This window comes from Leptodactylus fuscus, chromosome 6 (assembly GCF_031893055.1).
Source record: "Leptodactylus fuscus isolate aLepFus1 chromosome 6, aLepFus1.hap2, whole genome shotgun sequence".
Lineage (NCBI taxonomy): Eukaryota > Metazoa > Chordata > Amphibia > Anura > Leptodactylidae > Leptodactylus > Leptodactylus fuscus.
In genome coordinates, this window is record NC_134270.1 from 119,411,914 (window position 1) to 119,425,547 (window position 13,634).

Below are 13,634 nucleotides of genomic sequence, written 5' to 3' on the forward strand. Positions count from 1 at the left end.
TGTTATGTGCTTATATAGAAATCTTGTGTCATATTGCTGTTGGAGCCACCCCTGGTAATGGATGCTGAATAGAAAATGCAGTAATATCTCATGGCAGAAGTGTTAGAGATAGGACCCCTTTACACGGTGTAAGCATGCTGCTCATTTAGACACGTATACACGGTGCGGATACGTTGCGATTTCCAAAACTGGCAAGTTTTGGAAATCGCAGCATGTCAGTTATATCTATGGAAACTCTGGTGGTTCCCCATAGATATAATTGTAACAGAAAGTCTACAAAGGAAAACTCTGCAAACTTTCTGTTTAAAGCGCTGCATGAAGAACTGTGATGCTTTGCCACCGCAGATTTTCCGGCAGTGCTTTATTGCTGCTGGTCATCCCGTGGGGCCTTAGACTAAGGATCATCAAAATGGATTTGCATCTGTTTCTCACAGGAAAGAGACAAGCACATTCATGTGAATAAGGCCAAAAAGATGGGCAAAGTTTTGTGCAACCGTTTATGAACTTATTGGAAACTATGAGCAACAAAGACGGAAGCAAAACTGACTTTAAAAATACCCCTCATGATAAATCTACCCCGGTGTGCATAGTGCAGGTAGCTCCCCCTAGTGACACGTGCAGGTAGCTTCTGTGACAGTGACAAGCCAGGTCCTATCCCCCACAGGCGTTATAGTGGTAGAAATATCTTATTTCAGATGAATATGGAAAGAAAAAAAAATTGTCAGTGATACTACCAGTTCTGACGCTTCCTTTCCAGACAGACAAGGCCATAAATATTGTGTCATGCTGCAGTTGTAGATATACATGTTTGCTGAGGATACTCAGGAGTATGTTCATGGTTTACATCAGACTCACAGAATTTCTTACATGGCCTCCTGCTTCCTCCAGTCACTCCTAAAGCTTTCCTCTGAACTGATCTCCGTGACCCTTTTAGCTACTTTCTCCAGCATGGACTGGGGGTTACAGGCCAGCATCTGCTGTTATTTTCATATTGGAAAGCTTATTTTGCCACCTGTCCACACTGGTCAGATATAGTGAAATTCCTGGCGAGGCCATTCACAGCTGTGCTTGGGAGGGGTCACTGTGCTGTGGTCTTTGCTTTCTACTTTAGCCCTAAGGGAGCCTGCACATGGAGTTACGCTCCGCTCATTCTGAACGTAAAATTCGTTCAGAATGAGCGGCGTAAAAACCAGCTCCCATTGATTTCTATAGGTGTCGGCATACACACGTATCACAATGAAAGCAATAGGTAACAAAGCCTCCCATTGATTTCAAAGGGAAGCGCATGTATGCCGGCACCCATAGAAATCAATAGGAGCTGGTTTTTACGCCGCTCATTCTGAACGAATTTTACGTTCAGAATGAGCGGAGCGTAACTCCGTGTGCAGGCCCCCTAATGTAGGCCTGCTAAGCAGTGTAGACTGAGCTAAAGTTTAGCCTCTCATGTTGCTGAGGTATATAGTGCCTCACACCTCAGATATATATTGCGCCTCACACCTCAGTATTGAGATACAGCAGTCAATGTGCTGTTTTTGCCACCTTCACAAAATAAAATGAGCAAAATCATAGGACAAGTCCGCTCCTCCTTCACATCCGGACTGCCATGTATTTCACTTATAGGGCATTCTTTATGTTGAATAGGTTTTTTTTTACCAATGTTTGCTGCTTTCTTTTCCTCCCCCAGTCTGACAGGATGTATTTTGTTTCCTGTCTCTTATCCAAGGTCACAAAAAAAAAAAAAAAAAATACAATTTCTGTCACAATTTTCTTTCATTCATCTCCTGTTCTTTTCCTTCTTCTTCCTCCTCCCTCTTTGTTTTACCCTTTCCTTACTTTTATCCAACTTCTTATTTTTCATCGTATCTTACAAAAGAGATAGAAAGTCAATGGTTGTGGACTAGTCGTCTAATCCGGTCCCTAATGTCCAGTGTACAGTCAATAGACAAGTGTTAGCAGTAGAAAAATGAAATATAACAGTGTTAATATTCTATAAAAATATATAATATATTTATTAATAATCAAAATCCACACAAGAATATTATGTGTATAAATGTGAGCATGACGGAAGAATATCCCAGATATAGAATCATCTTCCAAAGAGCAATGCACAGATCACTAGAATGGTTGTGGGTCATGGACACATCTACAGACACATTTACATGAAGGTCTAGACATGCAAAATCTCACCACATAGCCAATATAGCATCACCATATTCTATACTTTTAGGCCGGGTTCACACCGGGTTCTTTGGTCCAGAAACTGAGGCGGAGGGTAGCTGCGACTTGATGCCGGTGCAGTCGCGCACTCCGCTCCAGATTAGGCCCAATGAATGGGCCTAGTCAGGAGAAGGGAGTGTCTTCAGGCGGATTCGCAAGGCATGTCGCATATCGCTTCTTTTTTCCGAAAGCTGGAACAAATGTATCCCAGAAAAAAGAACTGACCGGCTCCCATTGATTTCAATGGGAGCCGTCTTTTTGGTCAGGATTTTGAGGCGAAGTTGGCCTCAAAATTCTGACCAACATTATGTGTGAACTCAGCCTAAGTATGATTATCCTCTCCACTGTCAGATGGGCGGTCCTTCTCTATCTGCCCCTGTCTGACACCACCCACCTGACAGTAGAGAACATAATTTTGCTGAAGCTAATATCATAAATAAATGTAGGGGTACAGAGAAAATTCCATCTGCTTCAGAATCAGCAAAATGGCACCTATTGAATGAATGAAAGAACTGGAGATGGTGGAGGTGGGGGAAAGTCCTCCTTATAAGGGTCCTTTTACACGGAATAAACGCGCGCTCATTTTGGCAAAAAACACGTGTAAAAAATACATGTGTAAAAATAAGACTCCCATTGACTTCAGTGTCATTTTTTTACACGTGTAAAAATACACGTCAAAATACACATCCAAATACACGTGTAAAATGTTATTGAAGTCAATGGGAGTCTTATTTTTACACGTGTGTTCTTTATACGTGTATTTTGCCAAAATGAGTGCACATTTACTCCGTGTGAACGGACCCTAAAGGAGCCATCTACACACATCCATGTCTGTCTTCACGTCCCTTTCTCTTTCTCACAAAATATATTTTTATTTCAGTGTACGCCTCTGTTAGCCTGTACCTGGTTCCTGAGCGGCCAGCCACACTCATCCTATATGAAGACATTGTGCAGATTCTGCTGGGATCACCAGGTATTACTTTGTGAATATCAATAATAATTTTATGAAAAGCAGACGAGACTTGTTTCCAAACCTCCTGACATAATGTTACAATCCATACATATCTGATCCAGTGAGACTGAAAAGGTAAAAGCCCAAACCATGTGCACAACTTTACACCCGTGTAATATAAGTTGTGGCTTACATAGTCTTATCCACCTACTGTCTGTACTGCAGGGCCTGTAAGAGTGTATTGAAAGAGATCTAGACACTGCACAAACCGGCTTAAAGCCTCTTCGTTTTAAGCCTTTATCACTATTGTGCCTGCTAAGAACCAGGCTGCAGTGTGACCTCTCCTTGCCTTTTGACAGAATAAGGTCCTGTTCACATAGATGAGTTTTGCAATGCATTTCAGCATCAGGCACTGATCAATGTACCAATCTGGTGCGGAAATGCATTGGATTTTGACTTTTTATTTGGGGAGAATTGCTTCATGTGTGCAAGTATCACAATGGCGGCAGTTTTTTCCACTTTCCTGCTGAAATTGGGCATGGAGCATGTGTGGATTAAGCTGGTGGGTAGAATTCAGCACTCTATTAGTAGGAGTGCCACCCTTGTGTAATATGATGGTGGCTCCACTGTTTGTAATGAGTTTATTCTTTATGAGTCCCTTGCCCTTTAAGCTGGTGGGTAGAATCCAGCACTGTATCAATAGGAGTGCCACCGTTGTGTAATATGACTGGTTTACCCATTTCTAGCAGCCATTTGCCCTCTTCTCTGAATTAAAGCTACAATGACTTTTGCACTGTAGAAAGATATTGCCCAATGATTACGGTAAATTATGGATATGTGGCACAGTTAACCCCGTAATCACTATAGGTTCCTTATATTAAATGGATGCTGTACATTGTAATTTGGTGATGCTGTGCATTGCTCTCCATAGATCTGGATGATTTTAAAGGCAGCTCAGGCTAAGTGGATTGACAGCTGCTCGGCTCCTAATGACTTCATTGTTTATGTAACTGTCTCGAGTGCCGACACTAGACACTGGAGCACCAGAAAGAGCAGTTCAGCTCCTATGTACAAAACCTCATTCACATTTGCAAATGAGCTAATACTGTGATTTTGTGAATCTTGCATTATCCCCTGTGAAGGACATACGGTATAATGCTTAGATCATGCATGCTATAATGTATGCTATATTACTGTTGGTGTGAACCCAGTCTAAGTCATTGAGAGAACACGGAGACATTGATAAGCAAATAAAACTCATCAACTCATCTATATTAATCCATATTGACATATAAATATGTGGTTTTTATTGACTCAGGTATTCCCTTCTCTGTCTTTGTAGGTGTCCGTAGTCAGCCCTTGGTTCAGTTCCAGAGAAAGGCTGCCCGCTTACCCCGATCCTCCACTTATAACCAACTGTCCTCTTCACTCACCACTGCCAACAATCTGCACCAAATGAGAGGATTCCCAGCATTTATTGGAGCCGATCCAGATTCCAGCAATGGGGGTAGGAATAAAAGAGAGGGAAGGTGGAGTGCTGCCGAAATCCTAGTTTGTTTTTTTTAAGTATATGTGCTGCCAAAGAGAGCACCTGAAATCCTAGCTTCCATGTAGCCTAATTCTTCATACAAAGACCATTTGAAAAGGACTAGCTGTCTCGGGCAACTTCATGCTAGATAATGGATTCTTCTCTCACCATATTAAAATTTAGGGGTACCAGCCGTACCATATTGTGGGAGGAGTTGCCACATAATTGATGAGCAGTTTTGTTTAGTGTATAGCTGTTAATCACTTAGGCCATCCAATGAACTCTTACACTCAGAATCGACACAGGCTTAAAGGGATCATGTCAGAACAATTTTGCCACTACAACTGTCAACAGTACCTAGCAGGACATCTCGCCATCCTTAGAAAAATCACTTTTATTCAATATGTAAATTAGGGATTTAAAGTCAAAGGGGTGGTGGTCAAGCTGTCCACGCTCCACCTCTTCCCCTCTGCTATGATGAGCCTCTCCTACACCTGTGATGTAATCGTTGTAGGCCATGAAATGCCACACCTATTCCATGGAAGTGAAGCTCAGCACTGAAGTTTGGTGCATGTCCCTGGCTTCAGCAAATCATGGTGCTTGTGATTTGGCATGAGTGCGTGTATACCTGGCTGAAGTGATGACCATAAACTTGAGATGTACACCCAGCTACAGGGCAAAGTTTCACTTTCATGAAATAGGTGAAGGATTTAATTAGTTCACATCAGTAATGCCTCCGGGATAGCCGAGGGACATCACAGTGGGGAAGATATGGAGAATGGGAAGATTGACTTTATATGCTAGTTCCTTCCGTTGACTTTAAAAGCCTAATTTACATATTGAATCGAAGTGGTTTTGCTAAGGATGGAACCAGTACACAGACATTATAAAGAGAGAATTAGAGCATTAGAAGTGCGATCTCATGTCAGGGACTCAAAGAATGGAGGTGCCATCATAGAGATAGCAAAAGGTCCATTCCTTATAGAAAACCAATATCCTGCTATCATTGAGTCCATGCCCCACACTGTGACAGGTCTATGTATAGTCCTCTTTGAAGCAAAGCCTGGGAGTATCATTTACAATGCTGCTCATGAAAAGCCCATTGTGAGCCGAGGGAGATGGTTTAATGTTCACAATATTAATTATTCATAATGTCTTCATATTTGCTGCACTTTGCAGTTTAAAAGTAATAATTGCAGCATAATCTCATCCAGATGCTGAAATCTTACAGTCAGTGGGGAGTCTTGTAAGGCATTAAGCAGTAGAGAAGATATTTGTTGCCATCTCATAACTTATTTTGTAGTCATTGGGCACAGATATCTGGCTACATAGACAGTAAATTGTCTTAAAAGATTGTGTATTGAAGGGACTTTATATATACAGAAATGTAGCATGAGCTATACAGGAAATCTAAAGCAGTTCCATTCTGATACACAAGAGCATCTTAATAATTCAAATGTATCGCCTGTCAGTGTTTTTTTAAATTAAGACTGGCATAGGAAACACAAATCTTAATAAGTTCCCCCCATTATCTTTAAATATCTTTCAGTTGAGGAATTTTTTATTGTATTTATTCAGTACTTATGGCTTCCATCACCTTGCTATTGGCTTCTTCTCTTTGTGGTTCTTATAACCAGGTAATTCCAGCTGGGTGGAGTTGCTACCTGTGGCTGCAGTGAGTGTCCATCTCTTTACGGGGAATGGTTCTGAAGTTCATCTAACTGGCCCAGCTCAGCTATCCCTTCCCATTCCCTCAGACAGCGGTCTTACACCTTCTAGCAGTATACCTGCCTGGAAATTTGAGCCAAAGACCGGTAGGTGAACACATACAAGACACAAGTTGATATGAATAATATGTTATTTTTTTTAATATGTTTAATATGTTATTCTGATTCTAAAATACTTCTCTTTGTTTAAGGTCTGTGGCTACGTGCTGGTATGGGTGTAGTGCGAAGAGATGGACAACAATTGTACTGGACATTTTCCTATCCAAAACTAGGTTACTGGGCAGCAGCTATCCCATCTACTGGTCGTGGTAAGACATTCTCTTTCTCCTGATTTCCTTCATATAATCTCCTATTTAACATTTTGGTTCTTTTCTACCTGTTATTTTGTATGTCTGTCATAATTCTATAACTATATCTGATTAGATATGTATGTCATTTCTGAGTCCTCATCTTCCACTGTCCCTAGGTCTCTTACATTGTGGTCTTTTTTCAGGTATGCTGTCCCTTATGAGTGGCGTGGACATTGCTGGATACCATACAATCTTTCTGCTCTCCATTCTGGGTGCTCTTACACTCCTGGTCCTCATCCTTCTTTGCCTACTAATATACTACTGCAGGTAAAGCCTCGGTCTTCTTTAGGGCATTTAGTTTCTTACACTTAGGTTTAACTCCTTCTATTCCTGAGATTTGTACAAGCACATAGTTATTTACAATTGCATGCTCCCTCATATTTCAGACCAATTCTTCTTCAATTCTGGAACAATGTTTTTACCTTTCCTTTTTTCTTTTCTTTTGGCAGGAGACGATGTTTGAAACCAAGACAACAGCATCATAAGCTGCAGCTGTCTGGCCTTAATGAGCCTAAACGGGACCAGGCAACCTCGACCTCCCACCTTAACCTTATCAGTACCAGCCATTTGGACTCCACCTCTACAGCTGACAGTGACCTTCGGACTCCAGTTCTGCGCTCTGCTTTTTCTTCTCGAGAGGACTTTTGTAAGTCTGGTGGACGTTCTTCCATTCAGCATTCTACAGATACTCTTCCATTAAGGCCAGGTCCACGAGACGAATACCCACTAAAATCTGCTCGCTCTGGGGACCTGCTGGATTCAGAAGATATGAAAAGAGGCTATGGCACTGGTGGTAAGGGGCAGCAGAGGAGGCGAGGAGGTAGGGGTGGAGCCAGAGATCCTCCTCCATCCCCTCCTCCACTTCCACCACCTTTCAAGCATGTGATTGGAGACTCAAAGCCACCTGATTATTTGATGACACAGTCAGCAGATCCATTATCACGCCCTACATCTTTGACACAACCTGGGCAACTAATATTTTGTGGATCCATAGATCACATGAAGGAAGGAGGGTACAGACATGCTATGCCCACACTGGTCATTCCAGCTCATTATGTAAGATTGTCATCAGAAGAAAATCCTGGTGGACAAGGTGAAGAGCAGACAGATAATGAATCAGGATCCACCCAAGTTTCACATGCTCATCAATTTGCTCCTCAAGACCATGCCCAACGCCAGCAATTACTTCAGCAAGGTCATAACTATCAACAAGGGGCATCCACTGGCTCCTCACAAGACCAAGATGGAAAAAACTGGGGTAATCATGGTTCTGTCACCATTCCTGTAGTTTTCAATGAGTCCACAATGGCACAACTGAATGGAGAACTTCAAGCACTGACTGAGAAGAAACTTTTAGAACTTGGAGTCAAACCTCACCCAAGAGCCTGGTTTGTGTCACTAGATGGACGTTCTAATGCACAAGTGCGTCATTCTTATATTGATCTGCAGGCTGGAGACAAAACACGCAGCAATGATGCCAGTCTGGACTCAGGTGTGGATGTCAATGAGATTAAAGTAAAACCTGGGCCAGAGGAAGGGAGAGGTGGGAGGTCACAACATCAGCCTTCTAGCTTGACCTACTCCAAATTGGTCTTTGCAGAAGAAGGTGAACATAGCCTCAGTGAGAGTCGGACTGCTGGTGGCTGCTCCCCAGAAGACAGCTCACTCACACCACTTCTCGATGAGGCCTCTGAGACTTGCCCAGTAATGAACAGGAGAGGGCGCAGCAGAGGCGACAGTTCCCGCAGCAGCACCAGTGAACTAAGAAGGGATTCTATGACCAGCCCGGATGAGGACCTTAATGACCAATCTGAAGGTGGGGATGACCAAGATAAGAAGAGCCCCTGGCAAAAGAGAGAGGAGAGACCACTGATGGTGTTTAATGTAAAATAATGAGGGATTTCTCAATTCTCATTCTGTGTATAGGATATACCCCTCAAAGGACTTCGGGGAGAAAACGCAGGGATAACCCTTGAATCCGAAGCCTGGGGCTTGGAGAGTGACAACACCCTGCCCCCAACTCTCCCCTATCTTCGAGGCACAGCCCCAGCATTGGCGAGATTCCTGTGTGTAAGGCCGGAGGCACCATGATATAAATAACTACAGGCACCATGTACACATACATACACACGTACACATCATCATGCACACATGTATACAGTACATACTGACAATTACTGTACACAGCACACAAACACAAGAATATAGTAGTCCCTCTGAACTGGGAGTCTATGACACTATACAGTGAGACTCTTAGTGGGACCAGTCCCCTCATGTTGGGTGGGACAAGATTTATGGATTGGATATGTACCCTTGATTCTTCTCTTCATTCCTGTTAACATAGTGATACAAAGACAACAGGTGCAGGTTCGGTCGGCTCAGAATTGACGTTGGCTCAGTCATTATCATCATTGCTGCGGAGATGGTTTCGGCATTCTGGCACCAGGGTATGCGAAAGCCCGGTAGAAACATGACATCTCCTAGTAGCTTGAACATTGTGGTCCTAGTGTTTTGTGTAAGGTGTGTGAAACATCATAGCTTGCAATGCATTGTGGTCCTTCAAGTTCTCATGTAGGGAGCCATGCCAGTCCTACAGATTTCTCTTTTCTACTTCAATGGCTCCACTTTTCACTGCATTGTGGTTCCATCCACCCCCTTAACATGGAGACCACAAATGCCTGTCATGATGCATTAAGATCCTTGTAATTCTCAGTCCTATAACATGCCTGGCAATGCATTGTACTCATTGTAACCCTGCCCCCACTACATCTCAATATTAGCCAATAACGTGTAATGCATTCTGGTCAACATAGTATTAATATATTATAGGAATACCATGTTCCTCCCTTTTTGCAATGCATTATGGTCTTTGGAACCAGATATTTCTAAGGGTATTCAGACTTATTTCATGATGCATTCCGGCACATGTGGTTACGTTTCTTGACAGGGAAGCTATTTGTATTGCAAGAAGCCAATCCCTTGAAATTTCCCAAGAAGAACAGCACAAGAAAAGTGTATTTGTCATGTTGAACTATTACTGCCGTTTCCTACAAACATTACTAATAAAACATGAAAGAAAAAGTTTACAGTGCAAGTTATAATACTCAGCTCCCATCAATGTACTTAGAGAGCACCACTGACTAGGACTTGACCTGCACTTTGATACCCAGATCCATATACCCTGCTGAGCTCATTAGATTTATAATGTGACTTGCTGGCTATGTGCAGTCACCACAATAGGAAGCCTCATACATAATTTTATACTGTGAAATCAGAGGTCTAACAGCAGGTTAAAAGGGTATTGTCCTCTAAGGGTTTTACCTACACTCCTGTCTCCTCTGCTCTACCCTTCTCTTTCCGGTTTTCAGCTCAGGCCAACAGCATACTGTTTCTTGCTATACACTGAGGTTCTTTCCAGATTTACATAAACATTAAAGAAGCAATGTTTTAGCTGCCAGTCCTTATCAGGGCACAGCACCTGAGTGTACTTTGCAGAGAAAGAAGAGAATATAGATGGGTGCAAGTAGGGACCAGGTCGGTTTGAAACCCACACAACCAGCTATGACCACTGAGGAGACCTAATAAGCAGTGTCTGGCAAATGGAACAAGGTAGATAAGAGTCATCTTGAAACTTGTAGCCTAATCTAACTGGAGAAGGGAATACACCCTCCTTTAAAAGAGGATCTTTCACTATGGCATTGCATTATTTAATAGGCTCTGTTCCACTGGTAGGTTTTTGTCTGTAGCCCCCACTGTTCCTGAACAATCCTTTGTTAGTTTCAGTACCCAATATGGTCCACCAGGACTGGACAGTAGAGAACCCAATTAGCATACTGGGTGCTGAAACAGTGTATATTACATATATATATATATATATATATATATATATATATATATATATATATATTTATTCTCTAGTCCCTCTAGTTTTGAGCAAAGTCAGTGGATCATCTACTGAAAGGTGACAAGGAGGTAAAAGCTCCCTTTTACAGAAAACTGAAGTTAGAATGGGATGTTACCCCCATGCAACATGCTTGTGGGGTCTTAAAGTGGTTAATGTAGCAGCTTCCAGATCTTATTCTGATCCCCCATGCTAGTTCCAACCCCTGGTCATATACCCAGACCAAATGAGCAAGACCCCACAATGTACATAAAACCAAGGAAGAAGAGTAACAGCAAAGCTAGCCTCCCTCTCTAATTTACATGGGCAGGAACAGAAGGGGACTGGCTTAGCCATTACGAGTAATATACATCATCCCAAAGATAAGAGGGAAGGCTGGTGCCTGCCCCATGACTAGGTGTCCTAACCCCAAAGAACGAACCCAGGCAGGAAGCTAGTAAGGGTTGGTTCACACTAGTGCTTGTATTCCGTCTGCATGGAGCCCCCCCCCCCCCAGATGGAATACCAACGCTAATGCAAGTGCTGTGCAGTTAAGCACACGGAGCCCATAGACTATAATCGTGGGTGTCTCCTTGCAGACGGAATACAAGCGCTAGTGTGAACCAACCCTAAGTTAGGTATCCCTAACATCACCTTTAAGGGTGGATGCACATGCACCAGAATAGGTTAAGAAATGTGTGGCTAAATGTTGGTTCTAGTCATCTTTATGAAATTGATCTGACTGCTTGTGAACATTGATATTAGAGATTGTCTGACCACTAAAAATCATTATATAGATTAATAGGCTTTGCCATTTATGGTACATGAAGTTATAATGATCCAGTGAAATGAGATCTAGTATATGGTCCCTGGTGTTTAGAATGCAGAGTATAGGAATACGCAGGTACACCCAATGAGCTCACTGCTGGTGGACACTCTTTCATTCACCATCCTCACAGTAGGATCTCTACATAGAAGTACTGTGTTCACTTTTAAAACACACACACTTTTATCCTGCAGAAAGTCAGTTTTTATTGGCTGCTCTATTGGGCAGCTAGGATCTCTATGTAGACACCAACTGTGAGGAGTGACTGAACAAGCATGTCCCTAGCACACATCTGTATAGGTGCGTCTGCACATTGTTATGCATCACAAACACCAGGTGGTGCCATACTAGGGGAAAAAGACACACACACACACACACACACACACACACACAAACACATTAAAAGTTGACAATGGCAGACATTGCGGTTTTTGATCTATACTAGGAACATTACATTTTATGTGTGTACCCTTTAGAGTACACCCACATACATGCATCTTCTACCTACAAAGGCTTGGTTGAGCAATAAGGGCAGAATAGGAATAAGTGGGGCCAGAAACCACATCAGGTGAACAGCGAGAATTCCTCCACTGCTGCGTTGGCAATTGCTTTATTTATTGTCCAACAAGCTAAACATTATAGACCACGAGATGTTTAGGGCTCAGTTTGTGTTAAACATCCGGCACTTCCTTTATTCCAGTTGCTTGGCTCCTGTAACTGAGCGGAACAGAAGTGGAGTCTGATGTAAACAGCCTAACCCAGTGGCAGATTTAATAAGCAGAGCTGAAGTTCAGGCCAATTCTCCTAAATATCATTAGTCAGTTTATGGCTTTTTTTTTTTTTTTTTTGCACTTGTTCTTAAGTTTGTGTGAACGTGTAAAACTGCTATAGCTCCCTGCAGTTACCACTAGAGGGCACTTGCCGAATACTTTCTGTTCAGGTTACGCAGCAACTCACAGCACTCAGTGGAGGCACTTAAAGGGGTATTCTCACGTCGCATACTCACCAGTCTCCGTTGCTGTAAAATCTTCTTCCTGCTTTGTTGCATCATTGGTGGGCGGGGTTACATATGCAAAGCCAGCGGCGAGATGCTGCTGGCCCTGCGTGCACGCTCATAGATGGTGAGACCAGTCTAGCCTTCACAATGCCAATACAGACCCCGGCATCCGCTGTAATAGAGAGGCGGATGCCAGGGAGGGTTGGGACAACCCCTTTAAAGGAGTCTGACTCAGACACCAACCCAAAAGTGGTAAACTGCAATGCCCTTGAAGCTCAAAAAAAAAAAAAAAAAAATCATTTGCATATTGGCAAAGTGAAACTTCCAGAAGGCAGATTCACAAGGCATAGCTCCCCAACATGGCTGTGCCCCTCTTCCCATGCATACCTGTGTCCTCCCCCACAGTACACTGCACCCTTTTGAGACTCACACAGTAGTGTCCTCTTAATGTGGCAACACTAATTCATCATTGAGCAAGGTCTCTTGGCACATGTATGAGGCTCAAAATTTAGAGGAGTTTTCCCAGACAATGCCATTATGTTTGCAATGTGGGTCTTGTCAGAACCGGAATCTAAAAACCCCACCCCCCAATAACCACCATGCCCTGCTACTTAGCTGACTGTACCTTTCAACCAGTGCGCTATGTTTTCATTTTCCCCATTCACTTCTATTGGAGTTACAGAAACTGCTCATCTTGGAGCTAGACCATAGGTGTACAGTAAGCTTTCACAGCAAGACACTAGTCTTAAATATCAGGGCATGGAGGCTCATTTACAAAATACCAGTTTTGTATCACAAGTTTTCCATAGTGTTGATAGACACATTGTCATTTATTACACAAAGGGAAAAGTTAGGCAGTGTTAGCGAGCCCCAGAGCACTTGGCAGGAATGGGGCCACCCTTATGGCACATGTTGGATTCAAGTTAACCATAATGGTAATAAATATCCATTAGTGACATGAGAATTCATACACATCTTGCCAAGTTTGCCATGCTTTAAGCATTGTCCGGTAGGGCAAAGTCATTGAATCATTGACAAACTACCTTAAGGGGAATTTATATCAAAATAAAAACCCTGCTCAGCTGACTCTCCAACAGTCCTCCTGATCTAAGCTTACAAGCAGACAGCATATGACTGATGACTGCTTCAATGTTCAC

At 42.7% G+C, this 13,634-nt stretch overlaps 1 protein-coding gene across 3 annotated transcripts in view; it reads left to right on the forward strand.

Moving 5' to 3' along the window:
- The window catches only part of FAM171A2 (family with sequence similarity 171 member A2), a 35,544-nt gene extending 25,689 nt beyond the window's left edge, over positions 1–9,855 (forward strand). For 2 of the 3 annotated variants that reach the window (XM_075278272.1, XM_075278273.1), the window contains exons 3-8: positions 3,098–3,190; positions 4,512–4,676; positions 6,335–6,511; positions 6,616–6,732; positions 6,918–7,041; positions 7,224–9,855. In XM_075278272.1, coding sequence (XP_075134373.1) covers positions 3,098–3,190; positions 4,512–4,676; positions 6,335–6,511; positions 6,616–6,732; positions 6,918–7,041; positions 7,224–8,667 — 2,120 coding nt within the window. In that variant the 3' untranslated portion in view covers positions 8,668–9,855. The remainder of the gene's footprint in view (positions 1–3,097; positions 3,191–4,511; positions 4,677–6,334; positions 6,512–6,615; positions 6,733–6,917; positions 7,042–7,223) is intronic. The other variant, XM_075278274.1, reaches the window with a different exon arrangement.
- Positions 9,856–13,634: the final 3,779 nt, after the last annotated feature.